Consider the following 14,300-nt stretch of genomic DNA (forward strand, 5'->3'; position numbering starts at 1 on the left):
TATGAAAGAAAAATTAATCTTCCCAGTTCTCCAATAGTAAATCAACAAAACAGGAGTAAAGTCATTAATTGTGGCATTTATATGTTGAGTAGTCTCATTTTCTTCCAACTGTTCTTTCTATAACAATATGTATGGGGAAAACAATTATAAATATTGTATCCAATGGGTGGGGGATGGGAAGAACTTCCCCTCCTTATTTTGACCTGCGGGTTATTTTTATAACATAATCATACTACATATTGTTATCTTTTTCCACTACCTTGCTCTTCATGTAGAACTGCATTGCTACTCATGAGTCCAATGGTATTGATATAATTACAGCATTAATTCTCAATGACATCAATCCCCTGGGAAAAAAGAGGATGGATCTTGTATTAGAACTGAAGGTAAGTAAATACTTTAACAGTAAAAATGATTTTTACAAGAGAAAAAAAAATTATGCTCAAAATAATTGTGCAGACTCTCAGTAACCCCAAGAAATTCACTGAATGTCTTGGACAAGGTAGCATGTAGAGGAATTAAGTTTGAATAAGACTTAAACTACACTAAATTAATTAAACATGACTTAATGTAAATTTGAAAGATTGAAGCTTAATTAATTTCTTGCATGTTTAATTAACCATTAAAATGCAGTCTCCAAATTATGAAATTGAAGACACCAGGCTAGTCATCACAACATATGACATGAATCTACTCTTATCAGATGGATTTGACACATGCCTTGTAACTGAAACTCTATAGAAAATGTAGTCATTGGGGAGCAGGCAATTCAGCTCTATAGATAAGAAAACAAACTGCAATAAAACAATCTTCGTGTAATGATACTTTATGGTAGGAACTGCAGTTTACAGAATCATAGGTTTTTAAGCATCATAGTTCAAAGGACACTTATACAAATAACTCTTGCTAGAGTTTGTTAGTCATAATCTAACTTGTTTTGAACATAGACTGCTGTGTGACATTTTATCATTTATACGCTGTTCAGTTCCTAAAGACTGTAAGCAATTTATAAATAACACAAAATAGAAAACAAAACAAAAATAGAATATATATATATATATTTTCCTTCCTATGATAATGGACAGGAAGGGGTGTGTGAGGTGTGTCCGTGTGTTTGTGTATCCAAAACTGTGATCAAATACAAACCTTCCTGTCCATTATCACAGGAAGGAAAAAAATAGTCATGGCAACAGTAGTCAGTTACTGCAGAGATGGAATTATGCAATCTGTATTTTTACAAAACAAGATTTTGTAAAATTCAACATTCATGATTTTAATTTACTGTGTTAAGTATTATGTTAGAATGAGGTCTGTTTCATAGCCTCTCAAATATTGGGTGTGCTGTACTGCCAGAGCCCTGATTTGAATGTAAGTTACTTTTCCTGAGTATTTAAAGGTCACAGGTTTTTAGCAGTTGGTTTTGCCTTCATTGTACGTGCAGATACTGTTTAGACTCTTTCGTTTGTTCTTTGTTGCTTTGTCAGATGTCAAGTTTACTAAAATGCAGTCGGTAGTAATCATATTCATCTGCACTTTCTTTAGACTGTTTTTGTTTTTTTGTAATACATGGGTATTTTAATCGGCTTACTTTCCTTAAAGTTCCTTTTTGTTTTCCAGAATAATGCCTCAAAGTTACTCTTGGCTATAATGGAAAGTAGGCATGACAGTGAGAATGCAGAAAGGATCCTTTATAACATGAGACCAAAAGAACTGGTATGTTTCCAAGAATTTGCTTCCATTAATTTGAACAGCATGAAATTATCTTGCTGTCAGATGTGTGATTAAGAGCACACTATTTTGGATCTTATAAACTGAGGCCTCTCCTTAACTGAGCCCTATTATGCTTAGCAGTAAATTTAAAGAGCTTTGTGCTATATACACAGGTATATTTTAAGTTGGCTTAACTTGAGAGCTTAAGAAGCGTTATTTTCCATTGCAGTCATAGTATCATTTTAACTCTGATCCTCTGTACTGGCAATATAGTTCTAACATATCTTGTACGGTGGGGTTACAGGCAAAGTGAGGTCGAATAGAAAAGAGAAAATTTGTTTTATAAGGTAAAATCATATTAAAGTATATAGTAATATATCTTGGCAACATGGTAGCATTTCTATCCAAGATTCATTCTGGCAGAGAGATGGCAAGGACAGTTTATTGATTTTTGCCACCAGCTTTTTGTGATCTTGAAAGATTTGCTCCAAGGGGTAGGATGACTTTCATGCGTACCGTGGGAGCCAATTCAAGGAATGAAAAAAGCAGTTCCTCTCCTTCTCTTCTGTTAGTCAGACTTCCCAGTGGATCAAAATGGAACAAAAGCATTCATGGGCAGAAGGATTTTTCTTTGTATGTTTGGTGTAAAAGACTGAGTGAAAGAACTTGAAAGAAGATTTGCTGAAATAATCAGCTGTTCTGAGAAGTTATATGCCCCGTTTGTTTTCCTCTAAAGGTAGTCCCTTGACTCACAACCATTCATTTAACAACCGTTTGAAGTTCAACAGCACTGAAAAAAAATGACTTCTGACCAATGCTTGCATAGCAGCCCAAGGTCACATGATCAAAATTTGGACACTTGGCAACCAACACATATTTCAATGGTTGCAGCATCCCAGGGACAGGTGATATTCCCAATCAGCTTTAGACCAAGTCAGTGGAGGACGCCAGGTTCACTTAATGACCTTGTGATTCACTTAACAACTGTAGTGATTTTTTTAACATCGGCAATGGAAATTGTGGTCCAGTTATGGTTATAAGTCAAGGATTACCTGAGGTTAAGAATAATATGTCCAACAACACCTACCGTATTTTTCAGAGTATAAGATGCACCTTTTCCCCTCAAAAAAGAGGGTGAAAATCTAGGTGCATCTTATATACTGAATAAAAGCATTTTTGGCCTCCCGAAACCTCGCTCCCTTTGCAAAAATGGCCATGCATAGCCTTTAGGAGGCTTCCGGAGTTCTCCTGGGGGCTGGGGAGGGCAAAAATCTGATAAAAAACAGACTCATTTTTGTGAAAAATGGGCTGTTTTGGGGAGGTCTGCAGAGTGCAAAAAATTTGCCTCTTCAAAATCTTAGTGCATCTTAAACTCCAGTGCATCTGATACTCTGAAAAATATGGAAAGTTCCGTGTAGAAGCATGGGAAATTATGACAATGTAGCCCTTCACTTATGAAAATAGTTCATAATAGTTCAAATAGTTAAAAATTAAAAAGAAAACTGCTGAAATTTTATCACTCTAGTTTTTTTATTCCAAGATTTATTTTACTTATTTTAAGCACATGTTAATATCTCCGTGTTGATGAGTTGTGTGTAAAATAATACTTAATAAGATAATGATTTGAAGTAGTCATTTAGATGTTTTTAAAAAGCTGTCTAAGTATTGTTTTGTTCCGCTTTAAATAAGCAACAAAATGCAAGCAAGGAATTCAAACCTATGTAGTTATAGTAATTGCCTGCGTCAAGAGTATGACAGAATATATTATTCTGCAATAAAGATGTGGGCTGGAGGTAAAGTTTAAGGCTTTATTTTTGGCGTTCATTCCACTGAGTCAGTTTATTTCTGATATAAATTATAGTTGTTTAAAAAACAACAGCAGTATCAGTAATCTGAGCCAGGGATCCTCAGCTTCAAAGGGTAGAAGGAAATAAAAATGACTTCATATAAGTTTCAATTTTCAGAGTATCTGAGATAGAATGAAAATAAGAATCAGCTCAAATACTTAGATTTTGTTTTCTTTATATACATACATACATTTCAAACTTGTGAAATGTGTTTCTTTTTCTCTACAGGTAGAAGTAATTAAAAAGGCCTATCAGCAAGGTGAGGTTGAATTTGAAGATGGAGAGAATGGTGAAGATCTTGCTGCATCTCCTAGAAATGTGGGGCATAATATTTACATATTAGCCCATCAGGTAAATTTTTATTTATATCTGAAGAATTTAGCCCAAAGTTTAGAGCATTTGATTCACAGTAGTTGAATCATGCATTGCAGGAATTCATTTCAGGAGTGTCAATATGAGCCTTGTGGGATTATCATTAATGACACAAACAGTAAAAGTAGTTAGGCGAAATAAAATTACATTTTTAGGCTAATGTAAAGCATTGTTGCCAGTTGTTCACATTTGCATGAAGCCTGTTGTTGCCCACTTTAGTTATGTTTTTGTTGCAAATTAATTCGTCTTTCTTAAACTAAGTGCTTTGTCATACAGTTTTTCTCAGTATGTGCTGAAACATATTTGTTGATAAGCATTCTAAAAGCATAACATTTCACTGATTCCCCATCCTTAAGTCTGTCTCAAGCTGATACACCTCGTACAACAAACTTCTTGTTGTTGTTGTTAGTCATGAAGTCATGTCCGACCCATTGTTACCCCATGGACAATGTTCCTCCAGGCCTTCCCCTAGGGTCCATTTAAGCTCACATCGACTGCTTCAGTGACTCCATCCAGCCACCTCCTTCTCTGTCTTCCTCTTCTTCTTTTGCCCTCAATCTTTCCCAGTGAGACTCTTCTCCAGTGAGTCCTTCCTTTTCATTAGGTGGCCAAAGTATTTGAGTTTCATCTTCAGGATCTGGCCTTCTAAAGAGCAGTCAGGGTTGGTCTCCTCTAGGACTGACCAGTTTGCAGCCTAAGAGACTTGCAGGAGTTTTCTCCAGCACCATAGTTCATTTCTTTGGTGTTCAGCCTTCCTTATGATATAACAAACTTGCTACTCTCCAAATAAAAGAGAACCATTGGTAGCCTCACATTGCAGTGAACAAGGACAAACATTCAAATTTGCAGCTTCTAAGATTGTTGGATGAGCAGGCACAAAACCAGCCAGGGAAGTGATTGAATCCTGGGAAATGGGCCCCTCATCAGTCAACAGGTGTGCTGATTTACCACCAGTACCTAGGAACCCAGGGCTTAACAGCACAAGGAAACAACAGCCAATGACTTAATAGCAAGCTATCAATACCCCAATCAACATTTAAAAAGCCATATACAGCAAGTACCATATAAATACATCACACACTATAGCCCAAAGCACACATTCTGGTAGAGAGAAATTCCATGAAGAGGGGCTCTAGTACGAGTCCGAAAACTTGGGAGACTAAACCTCTGGTCCTAGTGACTCACAGATTGAAAATAGAACCAAACTGTTTTCATTTCCCAAAAAGGTTGCTTTAGCATTATTCATAAATGACAGAAAGGTTTGTTGAATAGTGGCTTTTTGCAAAGTAAGAGTTGTACTTTTTGTGTGGTCTTTCTCATATTTAACTTGCCAACTTTGGGGGGATGAATTTTAAACTAGACTCTAACAAAGAGTCTTAGCCATTTGTCTGAAACAGTATAGGGTTTCCTACCTAGGCAGGGGGTTGGACTAGAAGACCTCCAAGGTCCCTTCCAACTCTGTTGCTATTGTATTGTATTAAAAATACAGGAGAGAGGAGTCTTGATTTTCTCTAGATTTTGTTGTTTGTTTGCAGATGTTTCATTAACTGACTAGGTAACATCATCAGTGCTAGTGAGCATGGTCTGTTCCCTATTTACAGTAGTACCATGCAGTAGTACTGTATCTAGTACAGTATTAGTACTGATGATTTAACATTGGTTTTGATCTGACCAAGTCAATATCTGATTTGTTTTGAAGTAAAATCATCTATTTCTCTATTTTGCAACTGAGTCTTTCAATAGTTCTGAGTTTTGCTTTGTTTTATTTTTTTAAGTAGGAGACATGGGCAAACTTCCTGCTCTTCATAATTGTTCATTTATTTTAGCTTGCTCGCCACAACAAAGAATTGCAAAACATGTTGAAGCCTGGAGGACAAATAGATGGAGACGAAGCTTTAGAATTCTATGCCAAGCATACAGCTCAAATTGAGGTAAATACCTCAAATTATATCTAATTAATCTTAAATAGAACTGTAAAAAGAAAAGTAACAATGTGATGTAGATCTTATACAGTCTAGTAAAATAATAATTGAATTCTACTGCATGTCCCGAATACCTAGTTACAAAAAAATCCCCTCAATCTTTAATGAATGTGAGTTCTTCCAAATATGAATCTACTTCCTTTTTCTTTTTTCTTAAAAAAAAAAAGGCTAACACTTTGAAAATGTGTTTTGATTGGGCTATTGTAGTTTTTTTTAAGTAAACAAGCTGAAATTATACTTCAGAAAAAGTCTTGGGTTAAGCATGAGGGACTTCTTACAGTGGAAATAAAATAGTATTAAGAAAGGCAAAGGAATTGGCTCTTTAGGAACATCTTGTTTCCTTCAATATGAGCCATGACACAGTGCTTAGAGTGCATTACTGCAGGCTACTTCTGCTGACTGCTGGCTGCCTGCAATTTGGGAGTTCTAATTTCATCAGGTTCAAGGTTGACTTAGCCTTCCATCTTCCAAGGTGGGTAAAATGAGAACCCAGATTGTTGGGGTAATATGCTGACTCTGTAAACCAGTTAGAGAAGGCTGTATAGACAGTAAAGTCGTATATAAGTCTAAGTGCTATTGGTATTGCTAATATATAGACTTACTGAGCCAGGGATAGGTTTCTACCGGTGTTGGTACCAGTTTGCTTCGCACATGCTTTGCTGTGTGTGTGTGTGTGTGTGTGTGCGCGCGCGCGCGCACAGCACACCTTAAATTGTTCTGCACATGTGCGAAGAACATAAAAAACTATTTAAAAACATGCTGGCAAAGGCAATGATGGCCAGGGAACCAGTTCAGGGGCGTGGCCAGCCTGGGTCACTGCCGGTTCCGCAACCAAGGCCAAATTACCACTACCACTTCTCCCAAATCGGTGTGAACTGGTAGAAACCTACTTCTGTACTGAGCTATACAGCACAGACTCTAGATTCTACAAAATGTCCATTCCAGAAGATGGTATTAAAGAGCTACTGTATTATCCATTACTTTTTTCTCTGGCTATTGAGCAGCTTGTCAGGTTCATGAAAGTCATGCACCAGTTTCATGATATTTTGGGGCTTCACATACAAAATTTGTCTCTCAAGCAATATTATAAAATACCTCAAACTCTTAAATCACACACATCTTTCATATTGCCCCAGTCAAATGCTCACTCTGAAATTTTCCCCCAATTCAGTGTTTTTATGAAACAAAAATAACTAGCGCTTTGGGGAAATGTACGTGTTTGCATTTTCACAGAATCATCTTCTTATATTTTTATTAATGGAATCATTAAAAATAGGAAGAAGTGATTATATTGGCTTGATTTGATTTAGGTATTGCCTGATTCCAAAGAGACTTTGGATGGAAGAGACCAGTGCAGATTGATTTGTTTTTTTATGACTTTTTGTATGCCAAATCATTTCAGTTGGAACAAGATGGAGGGTGGGAGGACGGATGGATGGAAGAAAGGATAATTATCCATCTACCCAAGTAATGCTTGACTAACAACTGGAATAATATAATTTTGTAACAATTCTGATGAGGAAATAACTTCCTTTTCCTTGGTGACTTGAAATGTGAAAAGAAATGGTGGCAATAGAACTAACAGTGTTTAACAGGAATGCAAATCAGCACTTATTTTAAAAAATACCAAGAGTTGCAGGAAGTTTTGCATACTGAAAAATAATATAATCTCATTGTGACCATACACCATGCAAATTAACTCTTTAAACTCTTTCTGTAGATAGTTAGATCGGATCGTACTATGGAGCAAATAGTCTTCCCTGTGCCCAGTATATGTGAGTTCCTCACCAAAGAATCTAAACTCCGGGTGTACTACACTACAGAAAGGGATGAGCAAGGCAGCAAAATCAATGATTTCTTTATGAGTTCTGAGGACCTTTTTAATGAAATGAACTGGCAAAAAAAGCTGAGAGGTAAGTTTGGGTTGGGAACACAAAAGATTATCATTTGATATTGTATAGTAATTCCTGAACTAAAATTGCAAACTTTTTCCCTGGGAAAAAAAAAGGAATATTAGATTTTCGTTGCTTTTTTTTTCTTTTTTCCCTTTTCCTTTTACTTTCCTTTCCTTTTTTACATACAAACATCCTGCACTCAGGTTTCTAGAAAAGCTTTGCTTGAACACTGCTTGTGACTTATTTTTATTTCCCATTACATTATATCCCCAAATAATGTTTTAAATATAGAGTACAAGGAAGCAGCTAAATGATTTTAACCGTGTCCAGTCATGTCTGACTTTAAGGCATGATACTCTTCTCCATTTCTTGGAGGGAGCTGGCTGAAGGAGCCAGTGCTGTACAAAGTCATTTTCTGTGGTTGTGTGGCCAACATGGCTATATGCTAGAGGCACAAATACTCTTACCTTGCCACCAAAGTGGTGCCTATTAATCTACTCGCATATGCATGCTTTCCTGCTAGATTAGCAGGATCTGGGGCAAGGTATGGGAGCTCATCCCATTGAAGGGTGCTCAGATCTCGAACCCAGGCTATCAACTCAGTTCAAAGATCTTTATGCAGGTTGCAACCTTATGGTTAAACTATACAACTAACTTCTAGCAGTTTTAGTTTTATTTATATTAGTCTCCTTTATTTTAAAGCAATTCTGGAATAAGATGGAATAAATGTTGCATCTACTAGCTTGTTGTTGTTGTTGTTGTTGTTGTGGAGCACATAGCAATGCCAACTGTCCCTCAATTCTGCTTATCTAGCCAAGGTGGAACTATAAATAATAATAAATAAAACTTACAGGCATTCACACCTCTCTTGTGTGATATAGATAATCCTTGATTTAACAATCACAATTGGGAACAGAATTTCTATTGCTAAGTAAGGCTGTTGTTAATGAATCACTCCCGATTTTACAATATTTTTTTTTGCCACAGTTGTTAAATGAACCACTGCAATTGTTAAGAGAATCATGGGAATGTTAAGTGACTCCAGATTCTCCCACTGATTTTGCTTGTCAGAAATTGTCTGAGAAGTTTGCAGGTGGCAATCACACGGCGCCATGATACTAGCAATCATTGCAAATACATGTTCGTTGCCCAAGTGCCCCAATTTTGATAATGTGACTGTGGGGATGCTATGTAATAACCAGTCATTTTTTCCAGGTTGTTTTAACTTCAGCCACTAGATAAGTGGCTGTAAGTTAAGAACTACCTGCATTGCTTTCATGCAAGTTTACATCTGATAGCTTCTATATCGTTTCAGCTACAATTTGAGGATAGAAAGAAAGGGAAGGAATACTAAAAAAGAATTCTGAAAGAAATACTGAAAGATACATCCCTTTGAGGTGACTAAAAAGGTTATCCAAACGCCACATTCTCTGGATTTTTTTCTGATTGCTCATTCAAAGTGCATCTATTTTGCGAGCAGAAATATTAAAATAGTATGTTTAGTTCATTATAGATATTGCTGAGGTAAATGAGTCTTATCTCATTCAGCACATGCAGTTTCCTGAATCACAGATTTAGAAAAGTTTGAGTTTTGAAGTTTATTTATTTATATGCCGCCCTTTTCCCGGGGGGGACTCAGGGCGGCTCACAACCCAAGGGGGAGGGGGAGACAAACTTTTAACATATAAGACAATACATAATTAAAAAACACAACATTCATACCATTCGGGCGGGTTACAGTCTTAGCCCCAGGCCTGACGGGATAGCCAGATTCTGAGGGCTGTGCGGAAGGTCTGGAGGGTGGTAAGGGTACGAATCTCCATGGGGAGATCGTTCCATAGGGTCGGAGCTGCCACCAAGAAGGCTCTCCTCCGCGTAGTTGCCAGTCAGCATTGACCGGCAGATGGAACTCGGAGGAGGCCTAACCGATGAGATCTAATAGGTCGCGTGGAGGTAATTGGCAGTAGGCAGTCTCTCAAGTACCCAGATCCACTACCATGTAGGGCTTTATGGGTGACAAGTAGCACCTTGAAGCGCACCCAGAGATCGACAGGTAGCCAGTGCAGCTCGCGGAGGATAGGTGTTATGTGGGTGAAGCGAGGTGCACCCACAATCGCTCGCGCGGCCGCATTCTGGACTAGCTGAAGTCGCCGAATACTCTTCAAGGGCAGCCCCATGTAGAGCACATTGCAGTACTCCAGCCTAGAGGTCACAAGGGCACAAGTGACTGTTGTGAGAGCCTCCCGGTTCAGGTAGGGGCGCAACTGGTGCACCAGGCGAACCTGGGCAAATGCCCCCCTGGTCACAGCTGACAAATGGTGTTCAAAAGTCAGCTGTGGATCCAGAAGGACTCCCAAGTTGCGGACCCTGTCTGAGGGGTATAATGTTTGACCCCCCCAGCCTGAGAGGTGGAATACTTGCCGAATTGGTGGGAGGGAAACACAACAGCCACTCAGTCTTATCTGGGTTGAGCACGAGTTTGTTAGCCCTCATCCAGTCCCTAACAGCTTCAAGTCCCTGGTTCATCACGTCCACCGCTTCATTGAGTTGGCACGGGGCGGACAGATACAACTGAGTATCGTCCGCATACTGATGGTATTTTATCCCATGCTGCCGAATGATCTCGCCCAGCGGTTTCATGTAGATGTTGAAAAGTAGGGGGGACAAGACCGAACCCTGCGGCACCCCATATGTTAGGTGCCTAGGGGTCCATCTCTGCCCTCCAACTAACACCGACTGCGACCTGTCCGAGAGGTAAGAGGAGAACCACTGCAAAACAGTGCCTCCCACCCCCACCTCCTGCAGTCGTCGCAGAAGGATACCATGGTCGATGGTATCGAAAGCCGCTGAGAGGTCAAGGAGAACCAGGATGGAGGCAAAGCCTCCGTCCCTGGCTCTCCAGAGGTCATCGGTCAATGCGACCAAAGCGGTTTCTGTGCTGTAGCCAGGCCTGAAGCCGGACTGGAATGGGTCAAGATAGCTAGCTTCCTCCAAGGACCGCTGGAGCTGAAAGGCCACCAGAACATTATTTAAAAAATAGGTTCATATTTAAAACCAGTGGAACACATATACACACTATGTATTGTATACATATCATATTTGATACTATGTTCTCTAGAGCTCCTTCCCATCTAAGGCTTAATGAAGGATAGTCATTCTGTACAATATAACAGTCTCATCACTCATCTTGTTTGACAGCTTACAACAGGGGGTGTTAAACGTGTGACAACATGTTGTTACATGACATATCACAATTTCCCCCCTTCATTAAACCGGGGGTGGGCATGGCCAGCACATGATGCATCTGGCTGCCAGCCACCAGTTTGACAGCCCTGGCCTAAAACATTGTAGGCTTGTTTTGAAGCTCTGGGTGTCACAAATTAAAATGCAACCAGTATGGTGGGCGGGGAGTAGGAAAAAGAAGGATTTCCTTTCTGGTCATGTTTACTCTGAAGAGTGGAAGGTAGTGGGGATTCAGTTAACTGTTAGGGTTAGAGTTTAACTGCACAACTTGCTGTGTAAACACTTAAAGTCCCACCTGATTGCTTCATTAGAAAGCATAGACATTGTTTAGTATCTTCATGTCAAGCAATCATGTTACCGTATCATTTTGTAGATACTTTGTTTTCCCTCATAAATAAAGCAAAATTTACACGTCCCAGGATAATGTCACAGGATCCAATAAGGGTCAATTATCAGGAGCAAAGGTTTAGTCTTCTGAGCTTTCAAACTCATGGTTGAGCCCAACTTCGGAGGACTTCTCTCTAGCAGAATGTGCATTTGGGGCTAGTTAGTATATACATAGTGGTCCCGGTAACTGATCCAGATTGGATTTTTTTTTCTCTGTATTTTTTCTAAGATGTACTAGCCTTTCATTTTTTAGCATCTTTCAGATACATAAAAAGCGCAGGTCCCCGACTCAGTTGTATTAGACTGAATTTTGGGAGCTGTAATCCCAATACTTATATGAGTTAGCCAGAGTCTGATTTTAAGATGGATCATGATATAAAATAAATAAAATAAAGGTTTGGGAAGGCATCCTGTAGTGAAAAATACATCAAAGAAGGTGGAAAACAAATAGCTCTGTCACATAATGTGAGACCACTTTTTCCAGAGGTAGGGGGCTACTTCCCGTAAGCAGGGGGCTGAAGATCGCCAAGATTCCTTCCAGTCCTATAATTCTGTGATTTCTCTTCCTAAGCTACAGTGATGAGCAGCATTTGGATTGTCTGGGGGGAAAAAATTCTCCTTAAGCACCCTGTTTCAAATGCAAGTTTTCAATTTGTATTGTTTTAAAAGAAGTAGGCTTTCAAGGAAAGGTTGAGATCTGTACAAATGTCAGTGGAGCTTTGTGCACAGATTTTATGTGAGCAAAGAGATAAACTGTCAATGTTTAAACTGAACATGAAAAGCAAGGGAATGTACATAAGTAATTAGAATGTGAGTTTAACGCAGGCTGGGAACTTGTCACTTATTAAGACAAAACACAGTTCTCTTTTGCTGCCAGCTATATTCTGGCTAATCCTACAGTATTGCTAAGAACCTGCTGCTCCAAAGCCTGGGATCTTAGTATAGTCTTCTTGTGCCAACATAGACTGTGAAAGGATTCCTGGGTCATAATTTGTCACTCTTGGTTTGGGGGGGGGGGAGAAGGTTATTATAAGTTTTATGAGAGGTAACAAGATTTTTTGGACTTTTGGTCTTACAGTCAAGCTTTTTGTTTTGTTTTGTTTGAGTTTGGCCATTTTCTGAGTTATTTTGTAACAAATTTTAATATGTTCCTTTTCTGGCATTTTGTGTCTACGTGTTTGCCCTCAGTTGTATAACCCAACAGCATGCACAAAGAGAATCAAGGGGGATAAATGGCAAAAACAGCACTGCACCTTTGTGACTTAAATACTGTACAATTCTTTTTGTCCTTACCTCATCACACCACATGTGTGAAAAATAGTGGCGGAGCAGATTGTGCAGCACTTTTTTTGTCACCTTGGTGGAAGCATCTTCTCCTATGTATTCCAATCTGGAAGGTGTGCACAATGTGATTTGATAAAATTAAATTAAAATAAGATATTTAAGGTTAAATTATATCCTGCAACATCCAGTTTCAATCTGAAACCAAAAATTCTGCTGCTATAAACTTGTACGTGGATATTTTATACACGTGATTTCTGTTCTCGTGGTATTTACAAGTGTAAATGGTTATATAAAAGCTAGTTCATGTTTAATGTGGTCTTTTATCTGGGGAAAAAAAAACCTTCACACGAACTTCTGAATTTTGCAAAGAGCAGTTAACAGAGACTTAAATCAAATAATAAAGATTACTCTTGTGGCTACTGTGTCATTCTAGGAAAAGCTGGCAATATATATTTGTTTCTAAGATTTATTCCTTGTTAAAAGATACCTTTGAATTCATCAAACATTTGTTTTCCTGATTTTGCAGCTCAGCATATCTTGTATTGGTGTTCCCGCAACATGTCCTTCTGGAGCAGTATTTCATTCAACCTTGCAGTCCTTATGAATCTACTGGTAGCATTTTTCTATCCATTTAAAGGAATCAAAGGAGGTACCAATATTTCAAATATATGAAACATAGAATATAATAGTTATACCACAAAGATTTGAGTCAGAGGGAGGAGTAAATGAAGGATATAATTTTGGTAGCCATTTTAGTGGTTGTGATTCACCATTTCCTAAATGGTTAGAAACCTAAGAAGAAAGTATTGAGAGTCTAATTCAGAGGTTGACAACCATGGCCTCAGAGTTGAGTTAAATTGAAGTCCACAGGTAGTAAAGGAGTCATAGTTGCTCATCACTGGTCTATTTTAATCTGGCTGTGTAAATTGATTTTTTTTCTGATGCTAGTCTTCTTTACAAAGATTATGTGTAAATATGCAAACAGAGAATAATTAATACACATCTCTTAAAGAAGGCACAACAACAGCTAAACATTTTTAGATGTCAAAGAAGGTGAGCAAGAACCTCTATAATTAAAATCACCGCTTTCCCTTTTCATATTACTGCTAGCATTAGCTCTGTTTGCCCTCCAGATTCTCCCCCAATTTTTTGGGATTGTATGTTCCAAAACAGGAAACAAAATTCTGACCATCAGGAATAGTGAATGTTACTTTGTCAAATCACCTATTAATTTATCAAGTTCATTTATGCTAATCAACATCACTAAAAATCATTATACCCTAAATGTTTGTTGTGACAAAGCCTGGAAGATGTGAATAATTAGATGAACCTAAATGACCAATCAGTTATAATTGCACATATCAGAGAATTAACATTTGCATTAAGACATTGCAAAATCATTTCACAAGAACTTGCTTTCTGGTCTAGATGATTTTTATTGCTATGTCCACCCAGTTTCTTATTCATTTTTTAAAGATATATTTAAATATCCTTTAATACATACTTAAAGTACATGCATTATAATGATACATAATATTTTTGCATAATTTTGTTTTAAAATAAACACATTAAAATACATT

The 14,300-nt window shown here is 38.1% G+C and overlaps 1 protein-coding gene across 2 annotated transcripts in view; it reads left to right on the forward strand.

Annotated features, from left to right (window-relative positions):
• Positions 1-14,300, forward strand: part of ITPR1 (inositol 1,4,5-trisphosphate receptor type 1) — a 256,332-nt gene that overhangs the window by 202,904 nt on the left and 39,128 nt on the right. For both annotated transcript variants that reach the window (XM_087708906.1, XM_087708907.1), the window contains 6 exons: positions 276-386; positions 1,618-1,713; positions 3,786-3,908; positions 5,756-5,860; positions 7,632-7,824; positions 13,247-13,369. In XM_087708906.1, the coding sequence (XP_087565032.1) occupies positions 276-386; positions 1,618-1,713; positions 3,786-3,908; positions 5,756-5,860; positions 7,632-7,824; positions 13,247-13,369 (751 nt within the window). The remainder of the gene's footprint in view (positions 1-275; positions 387-1,617; positions 1,714-3,785; positions 3,909-5,755; positions 5,861-7,631; positions 7,825-13,246; positions 13,370-14,300) is intronic.

Source organism: Thamnophis sirtalis, unplaced genomic scaffold, assembly GCF_051295495.1.
Source record: "Thamnophis sirtalis isolate CommonGarterSnake01/CBP01778 unplaced genomic scaffold, rThaSir2_p1.2 scaffold_3, whole genome shotgun sequence".
Taxonomy (NCBI): domain Eukaryota; kingdom Metazoa; phylum Chordata; class Lepidosauria; order Squamata; family Natricidae; genus Thamnophis; species Thamnophis sirtalis.